Source organism: Rhynchophorus ferrugineus, unplaced genomic scaffold (assembly GCF_030347505.1).
Source record: "Rhynchophorus ferrugineus isolate W39M unplaced genomic scaffold, kcgeb_rfMv2 rfM6, whole genome shotgun sequence".
Classification (NCBI taxonomy): domain Eukaryota; kingdom Metazoa; phylum Arthropoda; class Insecta; order Coleoptera; family Curculionidae; genus Rhynchophorus; species Rhynchophorus ferrugineus.
In genome coordinates this window covers 43,603,436-43,623,963 of record NW_027472585.1, presented here as the reverse complement: position 1 = coordinate 43,623,963, position 20,528 = coordinate 43,603,436, and the positions used below count along the sequence as shown (strand labels likewise).

Sequence of the window (20,528 nt, the reverse complement as noted above, 5' to 3'; positions counted from 1 at the left end):
GTAACTCTAGAGTTTATTTATCAATATTTAAGAATAATATTAATATTGAGACACATTTTTAAAGTGTTGATGTAATTGAGTTCAATTATATTTATAGGCAACTAATTATACAGCTTGGAGAAGTGTCAAAAATGAAAATATTTTGTTCTGAAAAATTCTGAAACAGTTTTATAACAAAACCATTATTGAAGACTTTCAATACATTAGATGACTTTTCGTTTATTTTTTTAATATGTGAGATGACTAACTATGTATAACAACATCATATTTCCTACCTTTGACAGCCGTCGTTTTGGTACCAATGATTTGCATTTTCAACTACTTGTTCACTTGTTAGTTCAGCATATGGTTGTTGGGTGCACAGCATGAGAATTTCCCATAGAGTTATGGCAAACGCCCAGACGTCACTTTTTGTTGTTTGTCGTCCCTGCATAAACAAATTTTAACAATATGACAGCGATTTTTCGGTAATAATTAAATCCATACACTTTTATATTAAGATTTGAACTAAATATTAATATCAGCTGGAGGCGAAAGAGGATCAGAGTTGTAGTGTTCGATTCGAGGGTGTTGTATTATAATATTCCCCTGGTAGATCGAAGGGATGGGTCCCCGTAGATCTTTAAATTCGCGGCAACTCATAAATTCCTATCGAAACTGTCTAGCAACTAGTAAGACTAGCTTATTGCCGGATTAAGGTTTCATTTTGCTCAAATTTTGATTGATTTATCGTTGTTATTGCGTCAATTTCGTTAAGCAACCTCACATAAGATACGAAATGGTTAACTAGGCAAGAAATGAATTGGTTCAATATATTAAATTATTATAAATAAGTTTAGATATATTATAATTTATAAAATTTACTTCGCCATAATGTCATAATTATTTTAATCAATCAAAGCCCACTCTGTTTTCGATCGCCATTAGATTTCATATTCAAACTTACCAATAAAAGTGCTTCCCAAGACATCCATCGTATGGGTAAACGAGCTTTTGTGTCGCTTATATAGTATTCATTTTCATATCCGTCACAATACATCGCATGATCTGACACTTTAACAGTGAAATTCTTATCGATTACGCAATTCCTAAAACAATGGAACAGAAGATAAATAAAACAAGTGTATGATTTGTTCCAGATAACTAGATTTTGACATTAAATTTATTTGATTTTCTTGTATAGTTCTATTTTCGTTTAAATTAAATTAAAATAAAAATTAAGTGTTGTTAAGCGAATTTATTATCATTAACTGGCAATATTCAAACAAGGCATGGATTAATAAGCCGATTCATTCGTATTTCGGAATTATGGAAATAAAATGAAAATCGTTCCGATAATTTAAAAGCGAGAAGAGGGTGGAAAAAAACGGTACGACCGGAAATCCTCTATTGATCGACTTGGACGTGATTTATTTGTGTTGTGTTAGAATTATGACAAAAGTTTAAATGCGAAAGCGAATGATTAATAAACCTGTCAAAATATATACACCCGAATTTATTTCTGTAATCTTTTATTGGATTCAGCGTTTATACAAAAAGCTGATGGTTTTTGTCGAGTACATAATCACGACAAAATATTGTTGATATTTGTCTCAATTATATGAAAAGTGTATATAGCATGTAAAGTTATTGATGTGTTAGAATATGTCACCCTACATGGTTATTGTTTTCAGTTATTTTAGTGTATACAGTTTTTAAGTTTATTACTTTTAAATGAAGCCTTCGCCATTTCGTACTGATAATTTTTTATTCCATTGTTATCATGACAAGAGATTAATTATTTTTAGTCGAAAAGACATTTATTGATAAATATTGATATAATAATAATAAATAATTATAGTATCATTCGTGGGGGCTAATATAACAAACATTTAATGGAATCATTTCTTTATCAAGTTTAAAAATGAAAGATACCACTGCATTCGCCATTTTATCATTATACATTTTAATTTTAAATTTAAAATTGAATATACAAGAAATTCTATGTTTATATTAATAATTTATAGCTGGTTATACATACCTGGCAGCTAAGTCCCTATGAATTAAATCTAAAGATTCTAAATATTTCATTCCAGAAGCTATTTGTGTGGCTACGTAGATTAAGGATCCGTAACTGAAACAAAACAAGAACATAATTAGATCTAGTGGGCACAAAAGTTCAGGCTTACCACTGAATAATGTTATGTCGGATACTATTATATAACAATATACATATATTGAGTTTAATCACATTACCTCTTAATACAAATCTAATATTGCATTGCATGCAGCTATATGGTGATGTATGACATAAGCTAAAGCAATAATTAGTTCATTTGTTAAATTGTCTGTTAACCTGTTGATAGGTAAGATTAATAAAGAACACGATATAACTGTTTATTATAAATAATACTAATATAATTAAATGTTAATGATTATACTGATCTTAAGTTCTGTCGGTTTTTGAGAAGATGTTTGTTAAAACACCACTTAATACACACTGACAGATTTATTTAGTTCTGTTCAAAACTGTTTTATGCCCGATGTTTGGTTCGGTTAATAAACCAGTGTAGTTTATTTTTTCAAAAAAGTAAACTATTGAGCAAATAAATGATTTAGGCTACCATTGTATCAAAAATGGAGTGTGACCTTTAAAACGTCCTATAAATAGTTGCCATAGAAAATAGATAGAGGCTACTTTAAGTGACGCATTGTATGTACTCGCTTAACTTCGACAGTTTTCACGTTATTGTGCGATGTCGCCATTTCAGTTCTGCAGTAAATTCATTATATTTTAAACAAAAATAAGCGGGTGAAGTTAAAAGTTCTGAGAAATACTATTCGATGCGAAATTTGGTGAAAATTGAACAAGAAATACTGATTTTGACTCTATAGAAGATTTGGTGGTGTGGTGCAATTAATATTGAACGAACAACAATGTTACGGATGCCTCTGTTGGTAAGAATTGTGGTAGATCCAGATGCGTTGGTTTAAAGTAACTTTAACTTGTTATTGTAATCTTTATATTTTGATAAATAAATTATATTTGTTATCTTACATGTTTTTTTCTCTATAGCAAAAACTATATTAAAATTAGATATTTTTATAAATACTCCTTGATATGACTTTTATTATATTTTAGATGATATTTCTACAAATAAACTTGAATTTAACGCGATATTCTAGGTTAATTTTTGAACCCAAGAAAATATATTCTATAGTCTGTTCAAAGTATATTTGTATATGCGTAATCGAAATTTGTGACGTCAAAACGTCGCAATGTTGCCGCATCAACTCTGAGTTTTAGTTTAGTTTGGCATTGACATACAACAAAATTCTAATCTAAATAAAATTATTAACAAAAATGTCATCATAAATGTCTTAAGAGGTTAGAGTTATAACCTCTTATAATTATTGATTTCAAGTATTTTGCATTGACAGGCTCATTCGTTTACGCGTTCAAATTAATTAGCCAGCATTGTGTATATTTTTAGCTAGATTAAAATGAGAAGGAAAATATTGTCTGATTCTAAAACGATTTTACAAATTGCGGCAGGCAATACATTAAACATCTTGATGACAACTGGCAACGTGGCAAAATAAAATTGTAGTGCGTTTTTCATGTGCTTCTGTTGAATTGAATTACTGAATAAGTACTACCACAGATATGCGACTTTAAAGCCCTCTATCAGGAAAGACTGATATTGATATTCCCTTGATCTTATAGTAGCTATATTAGTTAACTAACCAAAATGATGGTGTTTGACGTATAAAAAATGTAGATAATTCCTTATAGAAAAACCCCCAAAAAGTTCTTCCCATTATATATCTAACCGGGGGTTATATTATTTCTGATTTCGGTTAAGGAGACGCCGGGGAATAGCGGGCAAAGTCGTTAACAAAAATCGAGTGAAACCAAATCAAATTCTAGCCGAAGGGAGACTAGCGAACGGATAAAGATTTCTCCACAAGAGAATTTATAGGGTATGCGAGAGAGAAAACGTTCGAAAAAGGACCATCCTGTATAGGGAATTGTCATTATCCTATAACAGAAATAGTTTTTCACGCTCTAGCTGCAACCGAGTCAAAAATATTCCGCTAGAATTACTATTATCTAGTGTTGAGAATTACTTCGTAGTATATTACTTTATTTAAAAAAGCTGTAGTAGTTATTGTGTGATCATTTTTAATTATGTTATGAATTAATTTTTTACTATGATTAGATATATGTTTAATTTTTATTTACTATTGATGGTTATTGTGCATCTTTAGTTTTCAAGTTCTATTGTATTGTCTATATTTATTATAGTATATTATTTGAAAATAGCAATTAACATATTAAAATGCGATAAACATTTGTGGGGTATTATTCTTTTCCATAGAGTAATTCCATTCCTTTTCAAAGATCCACTAAACATTCAAATATAAAAGTAATTCTACTTCGTTTAAAACGAAATTATTAATTGCATGATAATAGTATTCAGTAATTTATTTAAGTTGCAAAATATAAAATTAACTGCCCCAAGCAATTGTCTCTGTCCTTTCCTCTCTCACAATTTATACAGGAAAGGGTTAGGACTAGGACCGTGCATTTGATTGAAAATAGTACCTACTGTAGTTTATAATTACTAGTTTTTTGACTATCGACTGTTTCGACTGTTTTCAGTCGATAGTTCCCAACGCTACCATTATCCAACAGATGTCGGATAATTTCGGATTCTCTTCGTCGTTCCTTGACTCCTTTCCGTCTTTATACTTGTCGAATACTTTAGATTGAAACTTTTAGATAGAGCTACTGGAAAGTTGGATTGTTTTCAAGTAGTTATTGATTTAAGTCAACGAATGCACTTGCTGGCTTCTACGGTTATGTTGTATGTTGGCTGTGTTACAATGTATGTTTAATAGAACTTTTAAGAAAATTGAATAGACTTCAAAAAATAAAAAAGGAACTCATTAAAAAGTAAAAAACAATCAAACTTTGATTGTTAACACATAAAAAGACATTTTAAAATAAAATATGTGTTTAATAATCGTTGTAGTAATTAAATAAACATAAATAAAAACTTATTTGACCTATCTACTACACGTATTTTATATTCTACTATATACACAAAATTTAGCTTAATACCTACCTAAACCTATTTATCTATTTACAATATTATTATAACTATTACCAGCTGATCAGTTTGAAGTTGGTACGAGCAACAAATTAGATTTGTTTTGTTTGTAATTTAATTTTGTGTATATGATACAAAATCATATTATTATTTTTGTATTGTTTGGGCTTGGCACCGATGGTTCCGATGTCCCAAAGGTTCCAAATATAATGCAGGCGATATTGAATTTCATTTCTTCATTATTATGTTAGGTTTTATTATATTTAGTTCAATATGAATTGACTGTTAAGTCATATTTTAATCGTTAACTGTGTCTTATATTAACTTGAATTTCCATTGCTTATTTTATGGCTGTTTAAAAAAATCGAAGGTAAAAAGAATACTTTAACACTCTTTCGATATGTTTTTTCTGTCGCAAATCGCTGTCTAGGGTCTCAAGGAAACCATTTTAAATAAAATAAGCGAGTTTTGCTTGCAAAAGGTCATGTTTTCTTTGAACTACCGATATAACGACGATCAATTTGCTATTATAGGCAAAAAACTATCCTTTATTGCAGTCGAAACTTAATTTTTTTACTGTTATGTAAATCAAAATATATTCCCTATCTGTATTATTTTATTAAAAAGAAATTTTCATTGTTTTTCGTATCGAGTAGTTGTTCTTGTCTCAATCATACCGGGATATTTGGTAGATATAACAAATGACGTTCAGAAAACTTGAAAGTGATTTGAAGAGACATGACATACTTCATTATCGAAGTAATTCATCTTTTTGATAGCACCAGAACAGGACGCACACTTAAAATAATCAAAGCATTTAATATTGTTTAGTGTAGTGCAACAGGTCAATTGAAATGTCTCCGGCCTGACACATAGATGGCGCTACTAGAATTAAATCAATATGTTCTTAGATAGCCCTAACCCTTAAAAGATGCGCGTATAAATTTGGCAGTTGTCGGATCATTAGTTTGTGAATTATAGCATTTTGAGTGAAGCAATTTTTGTTACTGTGAAAAGGAATTTCGCGTGTTGATAAAATATTGCTTTTTGAAGGGAAAAATACAGTTGAAGCAAAAACTTGGCTTGATGCCGACTTTCCGGACACTGCCCCAAGAAAATTAACCAACAAGGATTGATATGCTTAGTTTGGTGAAATGAGCACCGAAGACGCTGAAGGCAGTGGATGCCTAAAAGAGATTGTTACCGACGAAAACATTTAAAACATCCACAAAATGATTTTGAATGACCGTAAATTGAAATGGAATGAAATACCAGACACTCTAAAGTTATCAACTGAACGGTCATTATAATCATTGTATGAGAAAGCTCTGTGAAAAATGGACAAAGCGCGAGCTCACTTTTGACCAAAAACAACGACGAGTTGATGATTCGGAGCATTGTTTGAAGAAGATCAAGCGTAATATACCCGAGTTTTTGCGTCGATATGTGACAATGGATGTGACAACGCAAAGGACAACTCGTACTACAAAAATGGTATTGAAAAGTTGGACGGTCACTATAATCGTTGTATCACCCTTGAAGAGAATTATGTTGAATAAAAAAAAATAATTTTGGCAAAAAAATGTGTTTTACTATCGATTTTTCTTTCAATAAAGTATTCAATATTCAATACTTCAAATTATGTATATATATTATTTCAATATTCAATAAATGGCCGTTAATAGTCGAAAATAGTAAGATAATGAATCTATTGAATATTTCGAAAACGATATAGTCTTTTCAAAGTTATTTTGTACATACGTCATTTAAATTGGTGTCATCAAAACGTCGCAATGTTGTCGCATCAACTCTGAGTTTTATTTCAGTTTGGCTTTAACTTACAACAAAATTCTAATCTAAATAAGATAATTGAACAAAAATGTTATCGAATATAATTTATTTTACATTATAGTACACCTAAAAACTGCAGTTAGTTATAGAGCCGCAATAATTTATAGGTTAGAGTTATAATCTTGTCACTATTGTTTTCAAGAATTTTGCATACGTCTGACAACCGTCGACTTTCACAGGCTCATCCGTTTACGTGTTCGAACTCAACACGAATCAGCATTGTGTCTCTTTTTAACTAAAATAAAATGAGAAGGAAATATTGTCTTATTCTAAAACGAATTTACAAAAATCCCTTTACCTTTACAGTTTACCTTATAAACGGCTTTTGGTTGCTCAGGTCCAAAACAACGTGTAATTTTCCTAAAGAATTTTAATACTTCCACTGGTTATTAATAATTAGAACTGTAATTAAATAATTATAATCTATGGATTCTGGACGGCTATGATGGATAGGGCTTTCCATCGGTCGACAGTCTCGTCGCAAAAACAACCGGTGTCAAAGAAAATTAATTAATAGTTGAATAAGACCGAACCCCACGAATTATTTTAAACCTCGGACGTGGAAACGCGAAATCCTAAACTATAATTAATTATCCCATCGCTAATGGAATCAATATGGCGAACACTCAATTGACTCTGCAATAAACTAATAGAACGATTGCTATCTGCATCAGTGCACATCAATCACAGAAAAGCGGCATCGGATTCAATATACATTCAGGATATTCACCTGTCGATTTTCAACTGTTTAAAAGCTTTCGTTCCGAATATTCGACCGCGCCGTAATAGGATAGGGTTTTGTCTACTCGAAATAAAAACGGTTCGGATTGCATATGGGTCTAGGGATGGTTTAAAAATAACGATTTTACATATTGTTCGACTTTAATGTCAGTTTTCAGTATTATTATTCCTCGATTTATTACAAAACAAATTCACCTGTCTATTTTGTGTACCTAAATGTTATACACAGAAAAAATAGAAATTTCACGGTATAGGCGACCTTGGGGAAATGTTTTGTTTAGTTCAATCAACTGTAGCGCAGTTTAAATTCCAGGTGCCGCCACTAACATGAAATGTGATTGGTCGATCAAATTGTGTGAAATCAGCATTTTCTATGGACGTCCATTTTTATGTTTGTTGTTTGTAGGTTATGGTTTTTGTTTAGATCACGAAATTTTCGTTTTACGTTGTGCATATTTTCTGTTTTACATTAATTATTATGGGGTAATAATATAAAAATTGATGATAATACGTCAGTGTAGTAAAAGATGTAGTGTACCGGGGTAAAATTCTACTACGGAAATTAGACATCGTTTCCCAAAGAATGATCTCGATCCTTTCCAAAAATGGGTTGATCAAGTAAATAATAGTAAGTTACCTGGATAAACCACAATGCAAATATATCAACGTCATGGCGTTTGTTATGGACATATTAGTGAAAAATTTAGAATTATCCTTCCTTCACGAACAGGTATTTGGGTAAATGCATATCCATCATTGGTTTTATCAGGTACATATAAAATTATCTATCTACTACATGTCTATTTATATATTGTTTGTTTACAGAAACTCAAAAACTTATGAAGATGTTAGTAGTAATAAAATTCAATTAATCTACCAAGTTGTGCGTATGTTGTCAATGTGATGTCTCTACATAAAGAAATCTTACAAGAAGGTAATAATTAATATAACTGGATAATTAGTAGTAATAAATATTAATTTTAATTGTAAAATATCTCTAAAATATTTGCAATACTTTAACTTTTTAGAACAATCAGTGTTCAATCATTTTATAGTAGAGGAATTATATATTTAAATTTGATTGCCTTGTTAAGAAAATATTTGTTATGGTGCCATCAATTAAAAATTTAATTGCTACTTTTAGGGGATTTATTAACATAAAGAAATCTATTTTGTCTAAATTTACAAATAACTACATTTGTTTAACAAATCTTAACCAAGATTGCTTAAAGAATTTTGTTGGATCTATTAGAGGTCATAGAGGTAGAAACAGCATCTTTCCCCTAGTATGTTCGAGAAATTTTTAAAAGGGCTCATCATTTCAATTTTTTCACATCATTCTCCCGGAGAAAATTGTGAAGAAGATGAACATGTTAGATAACTTATATTCTTTTTTAACGGGAGATCTAGTACCACTTGAGGTTGTTAAATCACCAGTTGTGTCTATATTTTCAGTTCCAGAGAATTTTGCTCTGAGGAAAACAAAAGTCTAATATTGTATTTTAGTCTTATTTCAGACTATTTAACAAAACTTCTGAAAAAGAGACAACATACAATATTTGTCTATATTCTAAATTAAGTAGTTCCACAGATTAAATACTCTAAAATCTAAATATTTTTAAAAAACACATAAATTTTTAGTGTTTCGACTGTCCAATCCATAATGATTTTCAAGACAAAATTTTAAGTTATTCTGAGGTTTGATTGTATTTTTGGTTTAATGAAGTTAATGTAATATCAACAGGAAAGGATTTAAAGTTTACATTCAATATATCAAGATAAGTTAGAACTCTAATAGATCCCATAAAATTGATGGCACTAAACATATATGGGAAGGCTTTATAGAAGAATTATAGATATTTTAATATTGCCTAGAATAGAGTTCATAATTGTTTCTTTTGCTTTTTGTTTATATATATTTATATTATTTACACTTATGTATATTTGTATAGGATTTTATTTTAATAAATTAATTTTAAAATTTAAATTTGATTTTTATTTAAATACTATTGGCCAATAAATGTGACGTCACAAAATAATCAGGGGAAATGGCAGACCAATCAAAGCAAAGTATTTTCCTTACAGGTTTCTACATAACTATTTTAAAGTAACCAATCAAATTCGCGTTGTCAGCGCCGCCAATGATTGGACTAAGCGAAACTTTGCCCCACTACTTACCATTGCAGTTGCACACCCCTGATGTTATAAAATGATATCCGTCGGTGTTATAATATTACGGTGAGTACAGAGTTGAACGAAGCGAACGTTCGTGGAAATTCGGAAAAAAAGATTCATCGAAAATGTCTCCGTTCGCGGTGATCGAAATCAATTCGTGGGGCGTTCGGTTCTTCTCGGAAAGTTTCGGTCTCCAAAAATAATTTAATAGTTTTCATCGTTTGGTTCGGAACCCTGTATTATTTTGTTTATAACCACACTTTTCACAATGGCATGCCAAGATACAGGTCAGTTGTATTTTCCTAAAAAGCAATGTTTATGCTAAAATAATAATAAACAAAGTTATGATAAGGAAGAAAATACGAATAATATTGAAATTCAACTCTTTTGAAGTTTATGGTGAGAATATAACATAAAACGGCTTGTTTATACGGCTTTATTATTCTATTTATAGATTCGTAAAGAGATTTCAAACATTTACAATTCTGTAACTATTACAAAATAATACAAAATCACCAGAAGGTATATTCAGCCCTAAGAGAAAAGAATGTATTTTTGTAAATCTCATTATGAAGTAGACATGATAAAACCTTAAATTAAGAATATTATCTTTATTTGGTGGCACAAAATGTATAAATGGAGTCATCAGGCTAATCATCCGTCAATGATAAAGACAGAAATTATATATATAGGTATGAATTTGTATTTACTACATGAGTTTATTACTATTTTTAAGATGAAATTTTTGTTAACTGGGTTTAAATTATTTCAGACACATCTGTGACAAGTGCAATATAATTTGGATGGAAAATCCATAGTCCTTATAAGAGGATATTATATATAAGCATATTTGAGACATATCTTGGAAAAAACGAAGGAGTAACACGTTGAAACTCTTGAAAGTACTCTAAAACTACTGTGTTTAATGAGTTCTACTTTATATCTTAGGTCGAACATATAGTAATTTTTTTGGAAAGAATCCAAGAAGCGATTGTTGAGTATAGTGCGTTTAATGGGTAGTTATTTTTACATGTTGATGTGTTCGTCACATTTTAAAATGTCTGCATTGTTCTATGAATTAAATATAATTAGTTGGCAAACTTTATATGGGATTATTATTAAACATCTTTTATCTCACCAGTTGTGAAATACTTTTTCCATATTATTCCCCAAAATTTTGTACTATGGAAAGTATCAATAATTATAATTTCCTTCAATGAAACATTAGAAAAACAACTAATAATTTTGACACGTTCTTTTTGTTGTTATCATTTCCAAAATAGAAATCACAATTTAATATTATTTTAGATTCCTGCATAGTAAAATATAAACATTTTTTTGTGTTTTTAGTGAGGTTCTTATATAATTAGATGTATTATTATTAATCATTAATAGATATAAAACACATATTTATCATTCAAAGACATCTTTATAGTAATAATTAAATTATAAGGATAAGCAGGGTTATTTTCTCAAAACCAAAATATATGTCATTCATACTCCCGCGAATTTTTCTCACGTTTGCTCAAATTTATTGGCCAGATCCCCGGCTCCTGGAACTGCGTTCTGTTTGTCGCCAAGCGCTGAAAGTCATTGTGGCGAACACTGGAACTAAGCAAAGTGCATGCGCACTACAACTTTGAACCAATTTTGAAACCTGTTCATCACGAATGTTTGCCGAATTCAGTTCTGCTCATGAGTATTTTCAATTTTCCCACGCTGTACCCACCATTACAGATCCACAGAACTTTCAAAAATAATAGTAAATGTACGTTGTTTAAAATGAAATTTTAATGGTATTCAGTATTTTTTTTCTTTTCTTTCTAAAGTTAGTACGTGAAGGAATATGTACATCTCTCTCTCGCTTATACAACTTTGGCAAATATAAGCACATATAAAATGAACTGCTTCAAGCAATTATCTCCGTCCTTTCCTCTCTCACAATTTATACAGGAAAGGGTTCGGACATCTTTGTCTGACATCACGAATTGAACAAAACAGTCGAACCATGCATTTGACTGTTTCGACTGTTATGTGAATAGTTTGTGATAGTTGAGAATTAGGAATATATAAATGTAAAATATTTATTCATATAATATAAAATATATTTTATAAATTGGAAATTGCGGGTTTATTATACCAAAAATAACTCAATCTATAAGTACATATAAAATGAACTGCTTCAAGCAATTATCTCTGTCCTTTCCTCTCTCACAATTTATACAGGAAAGGGTTCGGACATCTTTGTCTGACATCACGAATTGAACAAAACAGTCGAACCGTGCATTTGACTGTTTCGACCGTTATGTGATTAGTTTTTGATAGTTGAGAATTAGAAATATATAAATGTGAAATATCTATTCATATAATATAAAATATATTTTATAAATTGGGAATTGCGGGTTTATTATACCAAAAATAATTTAATCTAAACATAATAATGTAGTGTTATAGAATTTTTTTATATCCGAGTTTCACGGAAGAAAAAAGGGACTGGCTTCTATTTTTCTGCATTTATTTCATTTGAAATGCCGCAGTAAAGTTATTTCTTGTCGCAGCCCCGTCCTGCAGGAAAAAAATCGCTTTCCTACTATATCTTCCCATTAATAAGCTTAATATCTGTTGACCCAAATGTTTAGAGAACGATATCGAGAGTCCGATGAATAGAATACCGGGAAGCTTCCTCTTCGAAAGGAAAATCGGAGGGAACCGTGCCGGAAATTAACTGCGGCCTGGATCTTTTGATTCAGTTGCGCAAGAACCGATCCGTATATTACTGATTTATCGTTCCATTTGAGGAGGTCGCGCCCAAAAGTCTCATATGTCAAACTGTATACACGCGTCCTGTTTTTACCGTAATTATAATGTATTGGGAATGTAATTAGAATTTTTTTTAAAATTAACAAACCTGTAAGAAACAGATAATCCAAAAATTACTTCGTTTAAAATCAAGAGTTGTACTCAATACCTAATAGAAAAAGACTTTTTTTCAAATTGATACTTCATATTGTTATAATAGGTTAATTGAAATTTTTTTTAGTTAGCCCTAACCCCTTAAAAACATGCTTGTACAAATTTGACAGCTGTCGGATCATTAGTTTTTGAAATATAGCATTTTGAGATAAGAAACTTTTGTTATTAAAAAATGAAAAAATATAGTTGAAGCAAATACTTGGCTTGATGCCGAGTTTCTGGACGCTGACCCAGGAAAATCAACCATCAATGATTGATATGCCAAGTATAGACGTGGTGAAATGAGCATCGAAGACGGTGAACGCAGTGGACGCCCAAAAGAGGTTGTTACCGACGAAAACATTAAAAAAATCCACAAAATGGTTTTCAATGAACATAAATTGAAATTGAAGAAAAAGAAAGTGCTGCTTCACCAAGAGAATGCATCGTGTTACAAGTTTATGAAAACGATGACAAAAAAAAATTGGGCAAATTGCTTCTTCATCCACAGTATTCTTCAGATCTCGTCCCAGCAACTATTTCCTGTTCTCAGATCTCAAAAGTATGCTCACTGCGAAGAAATTTTCGTCAAATGAAGAGGTAATCCCCGAAACTGAGGCCTATTTTGAAGCAAAGGACAAATCGTACTACAAAAATGGTATCGAAAAGTTGGAGGGAATTATGTTGAATAAAAAAAAATGAATTTTGCCGAAAAAATGAAAGCAATTATTTCCGTTCTTTCCTCTCTCACAATTTATACAGGAAAGGGTTCGAATATCTTCCTCTGACATTACGAATTGAAAAAACAGCCGAACCGTGCATTTGACTGAAAGTAGTTATTACTATTTTCAGTTTTTTGACTATCGACTGTTTCGACTGTTTTCAGATGATAGCTCCCAACGCTAATATATACGTTGATTATTTTATTAGGAACGGACCGGATCTGACACGATATATCTTAAATTATTACCGTCGAATGTGGCATCGCAACATACACCCGGCCCATTTCGTATTCCGCTCCCATGGCCGACGAAGAAAAACGTTATCTCATGGCCGATACATAAAATATGAAGTTTTACGGGACTTTGCAACCGAAACAGGACGCCGTTCCAGAAATGCGGGGTACATTTTTCATTCGAGAAAAGTTGGGCGGCGATACGATTGTTAGCCGGGACCGCTCCTGTTGACGTCGAGCGTAAAAATTACTGGGTGGCGCTGGGAATCGGTCGGCCCGATGCCGAAACCGTTGTAAATTCTCCGGAGTGACATGAGGAGAAGACGGATACCGGAGCTGGGAGAAACAACGGGAACAGCGAGAGAATGGAAAGTACCGGTTGATTACGACGACACGATTTCTTTCGACGATTTCGAATTGGAGAGGTTCTAATGGGTTTTCTTTCTGAGACAGGTGCATGGATGTTAGTACACTTAAATCAACTAGTGATTATCTGGTGTTGGACATTTTTAAACGACTTCGAAAAAGGAGGAGGATCTATGTTCCACTGTATATATTTTTAATGTATGTTCGCCGATTTCTCCGTCAATTATTACTTTTTTTAATCACTTAGAACATTAACAATCTGCCCGTGGGCAATAAATTTTATAATATGATATTTTCGTTATATAATATAACTCTATTGACATGCATAAAATCACTTGAGTACGTGATATGCTGTACAGACTTATAATCTAAATCTTATTCTAGATAATATTCTAACTTATTCTAGAGGTTGTTATATCTCAGTCTACGTGTCTGTTAATCAGCTCGTATGGCAGTTTGCGTTTGAGCCTACGCATTTAACTGTCATCGCGCACATTTAACTGTTTGACGAGTGCATTGGGATGCACTAACTGTCTTTCAGAAATTAATTAGTTTGTTGGAGACGTAATATGAGGCATCGGCGATGATTAGCAACACTTTATTCTGAAATCTCTGGAGGATAGCTATGTTAGATACCCCACAGTTTAATACCATAGGTTCAAATCAGTAAAACCTTGTTATCTAAGGGTAATTTAGATTTACGCCCTATCAGTCAATACATTTGATTTAGTTTAAGTCCAAGCTGCTTGCGTTTTGTCACTATATGTTTTTCCATGTTAAACGTCGATCAAAATGCATTCCCAGAAATTTAACGTTGTCTGATTGCGGAAGTTTATAATTATTTATTTTTTTGAGGAACAAGCTCTTTTACAAAGGTTGTATGTCACGTATTTTCAACCACAATTCGACGAAGAAGAAGAGCTTTGTTAAGAAGTTGGAGGTTTCTTGTAGCTAATATTAGATCCTTATGTGATGATAAAACCGCTGTATTGTCAGCATATGTTGCAAAAGTAGTGTTTTTTGAAGTCGGTAGGTCAGCTGTCTATAATAGATATAACAGTGAACCAATGCTACTCTCTTGCAGAACATCTGAACATCTGTTTCATAATATCTGTTTGCGAGGTATGATTTGAGTAGCAAAAAATGCTTATAGGGCAATGAACTTAAAAATGAATTAGTTAATTAATTGCCCACAGAATTTCTCTATAATATAAAAAAACTATTTATCAATTACTGTCTACCATTTATAATCAAAATATAAATAGTTCAAGAACAAATAAACTATGAACAACAAAATATTTAACCGTACAAAACAGATGTTTTACCAATTCCAAGGTCAAACCAAAAATGACTTTTGTAGTTCGTTGGTTCGTTTTTCTACCTCTCGATTACTTGTAAACGGTAACGTCGCAAAGACCAAGAAGAGGAAAACTACCGATACTTATTTTTCGAAATTAGGCACTAGTTATTGGGTAGGTTATATATGCTACCATATATGGAATTAAACAGGTTTATAAAAACAGGTTGTTCCAAAGAAACATAATTAATTTATTTGATAGAATCTGTTGTTAAAAATATTTTTAAAAGATTTGAACTGACTTTAAGAAATAAATAAGGAACTGACTAAAAAGTAAAAAATAATCAAAATTTTTTTGTTTCAAAATAAAATATGTACATAATAATCGTTAATAAGTAAACTCTTACTAAAAACTTCTCAAAAACCCCTGGAGGGTATAGCGGTCCGGTACCTACCTTCATCATCATTGGGCTTTAACTAAATCAAATGTATTGGCTGATAAGGCGTAAATCTCAATTATCCTTAGATAACAAGGTTGTGCTGTATAAGTCACTACCATAGAAACAAATGGGGGGTACTACTAGCAAATTTAACGTAGATGTCTTTCAGAGGTTCCAGAATAAAGTGTTGCGAGTCATCGTCGATGCCCCTTATTACGTCTTCAACAAACTAACTCAGCCCTATATCCCCTTAGAACCAATTACGTGTGTGATTTGAGGTGTTAGTGTAAAGTACTCTGAAAGACTGTTAGTGCATCCCAACGCACTCGTTAAACAGTTAAATGTGCGCGATGACAGTGTAGTGTATAGGCTCAAACGTAAACTACCATACGAACTGATTAACAGACATATGGAGTTAGAATAGTATCTAGAATAAGATTTAGATTATAAGTTTGTACAGCAGATCACTCATTCAAGCGATCTTCTACATGCCTGTAAAGTTATATTGTATAACGGAAAGCATATTATAATACTAATTGTCCACGGGCAGATTGTTGAAGTTCTAGGAGATAAAAAAACATTTTGAGTCCCTATAGATTTTGACCCACTGTTTTATTAAATATACTGTTTTTTTGTATTCTTGTTCATAATTGTAAGGTATTTTGTAGTATATAATTAACAAAGAGCAATTCATTTTTATCTTCCTACATATTTTGACCAAGCACTACCTAGGTAAGGTATGTCCACGTATCTTCATATAACTGCTGAGTGTGCAACAAAATGATTTCTGTCCAAAAGAAGTATTCATAATGTAGGGGAACGAAACCATCACATCTGTATAAAACTAACATCAATCTCTGTGGTGACTTGAAACGATATTTATGTTATCACAAGTACGATTTTTCCCATATATTCTTTAATAAATAGCCGCTTTCGGCTTTCATAAATTTTAATATAAAAAAATAAACTTTATCCAAAACAAAAACATTAACCTGATTCGTCTTTTTCCAATCCAATTCGTCGCTTCGCCCGGACAAAATCCGGCGAGAGAGGGAGAGGGAGGCAGAGAGAGGGAAAAAGTTCGGAAAGAAAAAAAAAATAAATGGAAAACATTTTTCTTAAGTCTTTCTCAAAGATTCGAGCATCTTTTGATGTCGGCCTTTATAAAAGGGTTTCCAATTTAATATCTATCAAAGTTCGAGCGTTTATACCCGGGGCAAGGAACTGATTTCTGTCTTCGGTTTTTAGTTTTGCTTTTTGCCGAGAAAAAAAATATATATAGGGGCGGGTTTTTTTCCTTCTCTCGTATGGAAAATACTAATAGCCAATTTTCTTCACGTGAAAGCCCACCGGAAGTTTCTCTGTTTATTAGACGACAAACGAAGGAAACAAACAAGAAAAAAGCAACTCTCCAAGAATGCCTTACAATTTATATTGTAATTATCCACAAACGGCTTTTTGCTCTTCTTTCTTTGGTTATGGATACAGGAAAACTGTTTCAAAATAGTCCAATTTTTTTCCCAGAACTCCCAGACCTCTGTAATTTCCCAAATTTAATCTATAGTCTATCCAAAGTTGCTGTGAACATACGTCATCAAAATGTTTAATGTATTGCCTGCCGCAATTTGTAAATTCGTTTTGGAATCAGTCAATATTTTCATTCTAATTTTATTCTAGTTATAAAGAGACATAATACTCCATGATAAGTTCGAATATATAACTGAACTAGCCTGTCAAAGTCGTCCGGTTGTCAAACGTATGCAAAATTCTTGAAAACAATAGAGTAATACGAGGTTAGAACTCTAACCTATAAACTATTGTGACTGTATAATTAACTGTAGACCGTGGACTGATTAACTGTTTTAGATGTATTATAATGTCAACATAAATTATATTTGATAACATTTTTGTTTCATAATTTTATTTAGATTAGAATTTTGTTATAGAGCAAAGATAAAATAAACTAATACTCAAAATTGCTTGAGTTGATAAGGCAAAATTGCACCATTTTACTGTCATAGATTTAGATGACGTATGTTCACACCTACTTTGAATAGATTATATGGACTATCCAAAGAAGTTTTGCACATAGGTCATCAAGATGTTCAATATATTACTTGCCGCTCTTTGTAAATTCCTTTGGAATGGACGAAAGATTGGAAAATTCAACTTAATAGCTCCAAATCTGTCCACGTTAATTCTGCATTATGGTGAAATAATAAAAACTTAATTATATCACTCAATGGATACCTGATTCCTTAAGCAAAATCAGCTCAATACCTCGGAATTTATCTTAGCTGTAGATTAAATTGGAACCATCAAGTTAGATAAAAAGCAAAACACATTAGAACCAAAATAAAACAACTATAATGGTTATTCGGAAGATACTCTTAACTTGATCTTGATTCAACTATCTTGAATCAAGAGTTTGATTTATAAGACAATTATAAAGCCAATATGGACCTATGGGGTGCAAATATGGGGTTGTACTAAAAATTCAAATCAACTAGTCATCCAACGCTGCCAAAACAAGGTTCCTCGATTGATTACCAATGCTTATCGTTACGTAACCAACGAAGAACTGCACGATGACCTGGAAATCCAATAGATTTGCGAAGTTATCCAAGATTTCATCTTGAAACACGAAAAAAGATTACTTAATCATACTAACATGGAAGCAGTACTGCTAGACATCACGCAGGATGTCAGGAGATTCAAGCGAACCAAACCATACACATTTATATAAAGAGTATATCTTTACTGTAAACTATAGCTATCAGTTATTATAATTTTATAATTGAGGAATACATATTGATGTATTTTCTCGCACTCGTCTTGCTTGTGAATCAATCCAAGTACAAATGAAAAGTAGTAATAAATCAATTTATAATTAAGATTGTATTAAGCGTATCTAATAAAGATGTTATATTTTTTTTATAAATACGGAAAAATCGTTTGGTATATAATTACATCCAATGATGGATTAAATAAAAATTTACTTTCCATCCACAGAAATAATTTCGAAATTTCGGAAACTAAGTTCTTTTTTGCCATCCCACAAGGGATGCTTTTAATTATACACGTGATCATAAAGAAGCACATTCATCATGCGTCGTGACTGTACGTGTGTGTGTATTCGGCCACAAAAATGATAAAATGTTCGAATTAAAAGTTGGATAAATATAATGCCATCAGGAGTTATCTCTCTCTCTCTTACCTTTTTGCGGGCTGGAAATCTGTCAGACCGTCCATGGGGATCATTAATTATAAAACTTATACGAGATTTTTTTGTTGGTGTTGAACTCCGGTCCTGGGGCGGTGACGCCTGTAAAGCAGCGAGGATACGTACTTTTTCCGTGATTTTTTCCAATAATATTTCGCTATATTAATCATATTGTTTTCCATAATAACGCTAATTTAACAGGTCAATTGAAATGTCCCGGCGTGCCATAGTAAAACACATTTTTTTGCAAAAATAGTTTTTTTATTCAACATAATTCCCTACTAATTAGAATTAACGTGAACATTTTCATTACTAATAATAACAGGTCAATTGAAAAGTCCCCGGCCTGCCGTAGTAAAACACATTTTTTTGACAATGACACTGTCAACATGGAAAGTTATTGTAAAATAGGGAAAGGTAAAATAATTGTTGTACTAACATCTTATTCCTCGGTTATTTGTTGATTTCTCTTTTATATCGATGCGATTTTTATATAAGAGAAAAACAGATCAGTGTCCTAAATTAATAGGATCTTGTTAAGTACCTAGTAATTAGAATTAACGTAAAAATTTTCATTCCGAATAATAATAGGTCAATTGAAAAGTTCCCGGCCTGACGCATAGAAGGCGCTACTAGAATTAAATCCATATGTTTTTTAGTTAGTCTTAACCCTCAACAATGCGTGTATAAATTTGACAGTTGTCGGATCATGAGTTTGTGAATTATAGCATTTTGAGTGAAGCAACTTTTGTTATTGTGAAAAAATGGATAAAAAGGAATTTCGGGTGTTGATAAAATATTGCTTTTTGAAGGGGAAACATACAGTTGAAGCAAAAACTTGGCTTGATGCCAAGCCCCACGAAAATCAACTATCAAGGATTGGTATGCTAAGTTTAGACGTGGTGAAATCAGCACCGAAGACTGTGAATGCAGTGGACGCCCAAAAGAGTTTGTTACCGACGGAAATATTTAAAAAATCCTGAAAATGATTTTGAATGACCGTAAACTGAAATTGAATGAAGTAGCAGATACTTTAAAGGTATCAACCGAACGTGTACGTCATATCATTCACAAATATTTGGGTATGAGAAAAGTTCTGTGCAAAGTGGGTGCCGCACGAGCTCATTTTTGACCAAAAACAACGACGAGTTGATGATTCGGAGAAGTGTTTGAAGATGATCAAGCGTAATAAACCTGAATTTTTGCGTCGATATGTGAGAATGATGATGATATGGCTCCGAATGGACTGCACACAATAAACCCCACCCAAAGCGTAGGAAAACGCAACAGTCGGTTGGTAAGGATATGGCGTCTGTATTTTGGGATGCGCATGGAATAATTTTCATTGACTACCTTGAAAAAGGAAGGACCATCAACAGCGACTATTACACAGCATTATTGGGCCGTTTGAAGGACGAGAAACAGCCGCAGT

General features: G+C 31.9%; 1 protein-coding gene across 1 annotated transcript in view; it reads right to left on the bottom strand.

Moving 5' to 3' along the window:
- LOC143197969 (discoidin domain-containing receptor 2) overlaps positions 1-20,528 on the bottom strand; it is a 623,414-nt gene that overhangs the window by 1,399 nt on the left and 601,487 nt on the right. The window contains exons 17-19 of the mRNA XM_076406850.1: positions 2,021-2,113; positions 947-1,088; positions 276-427 (exon numbers count right to left, since the gene is read on the bottom strand). Coding sequence (XP_076262965.1) covers positions 276-427; positions 947-1,088; positions 2,021-2,113 — 387 coding nt within the window. The remainder of the gene's footprint in view (positions 1-275; positions 428-946; positions 1,089-2,020; positions 2,114-20,528) is intronic.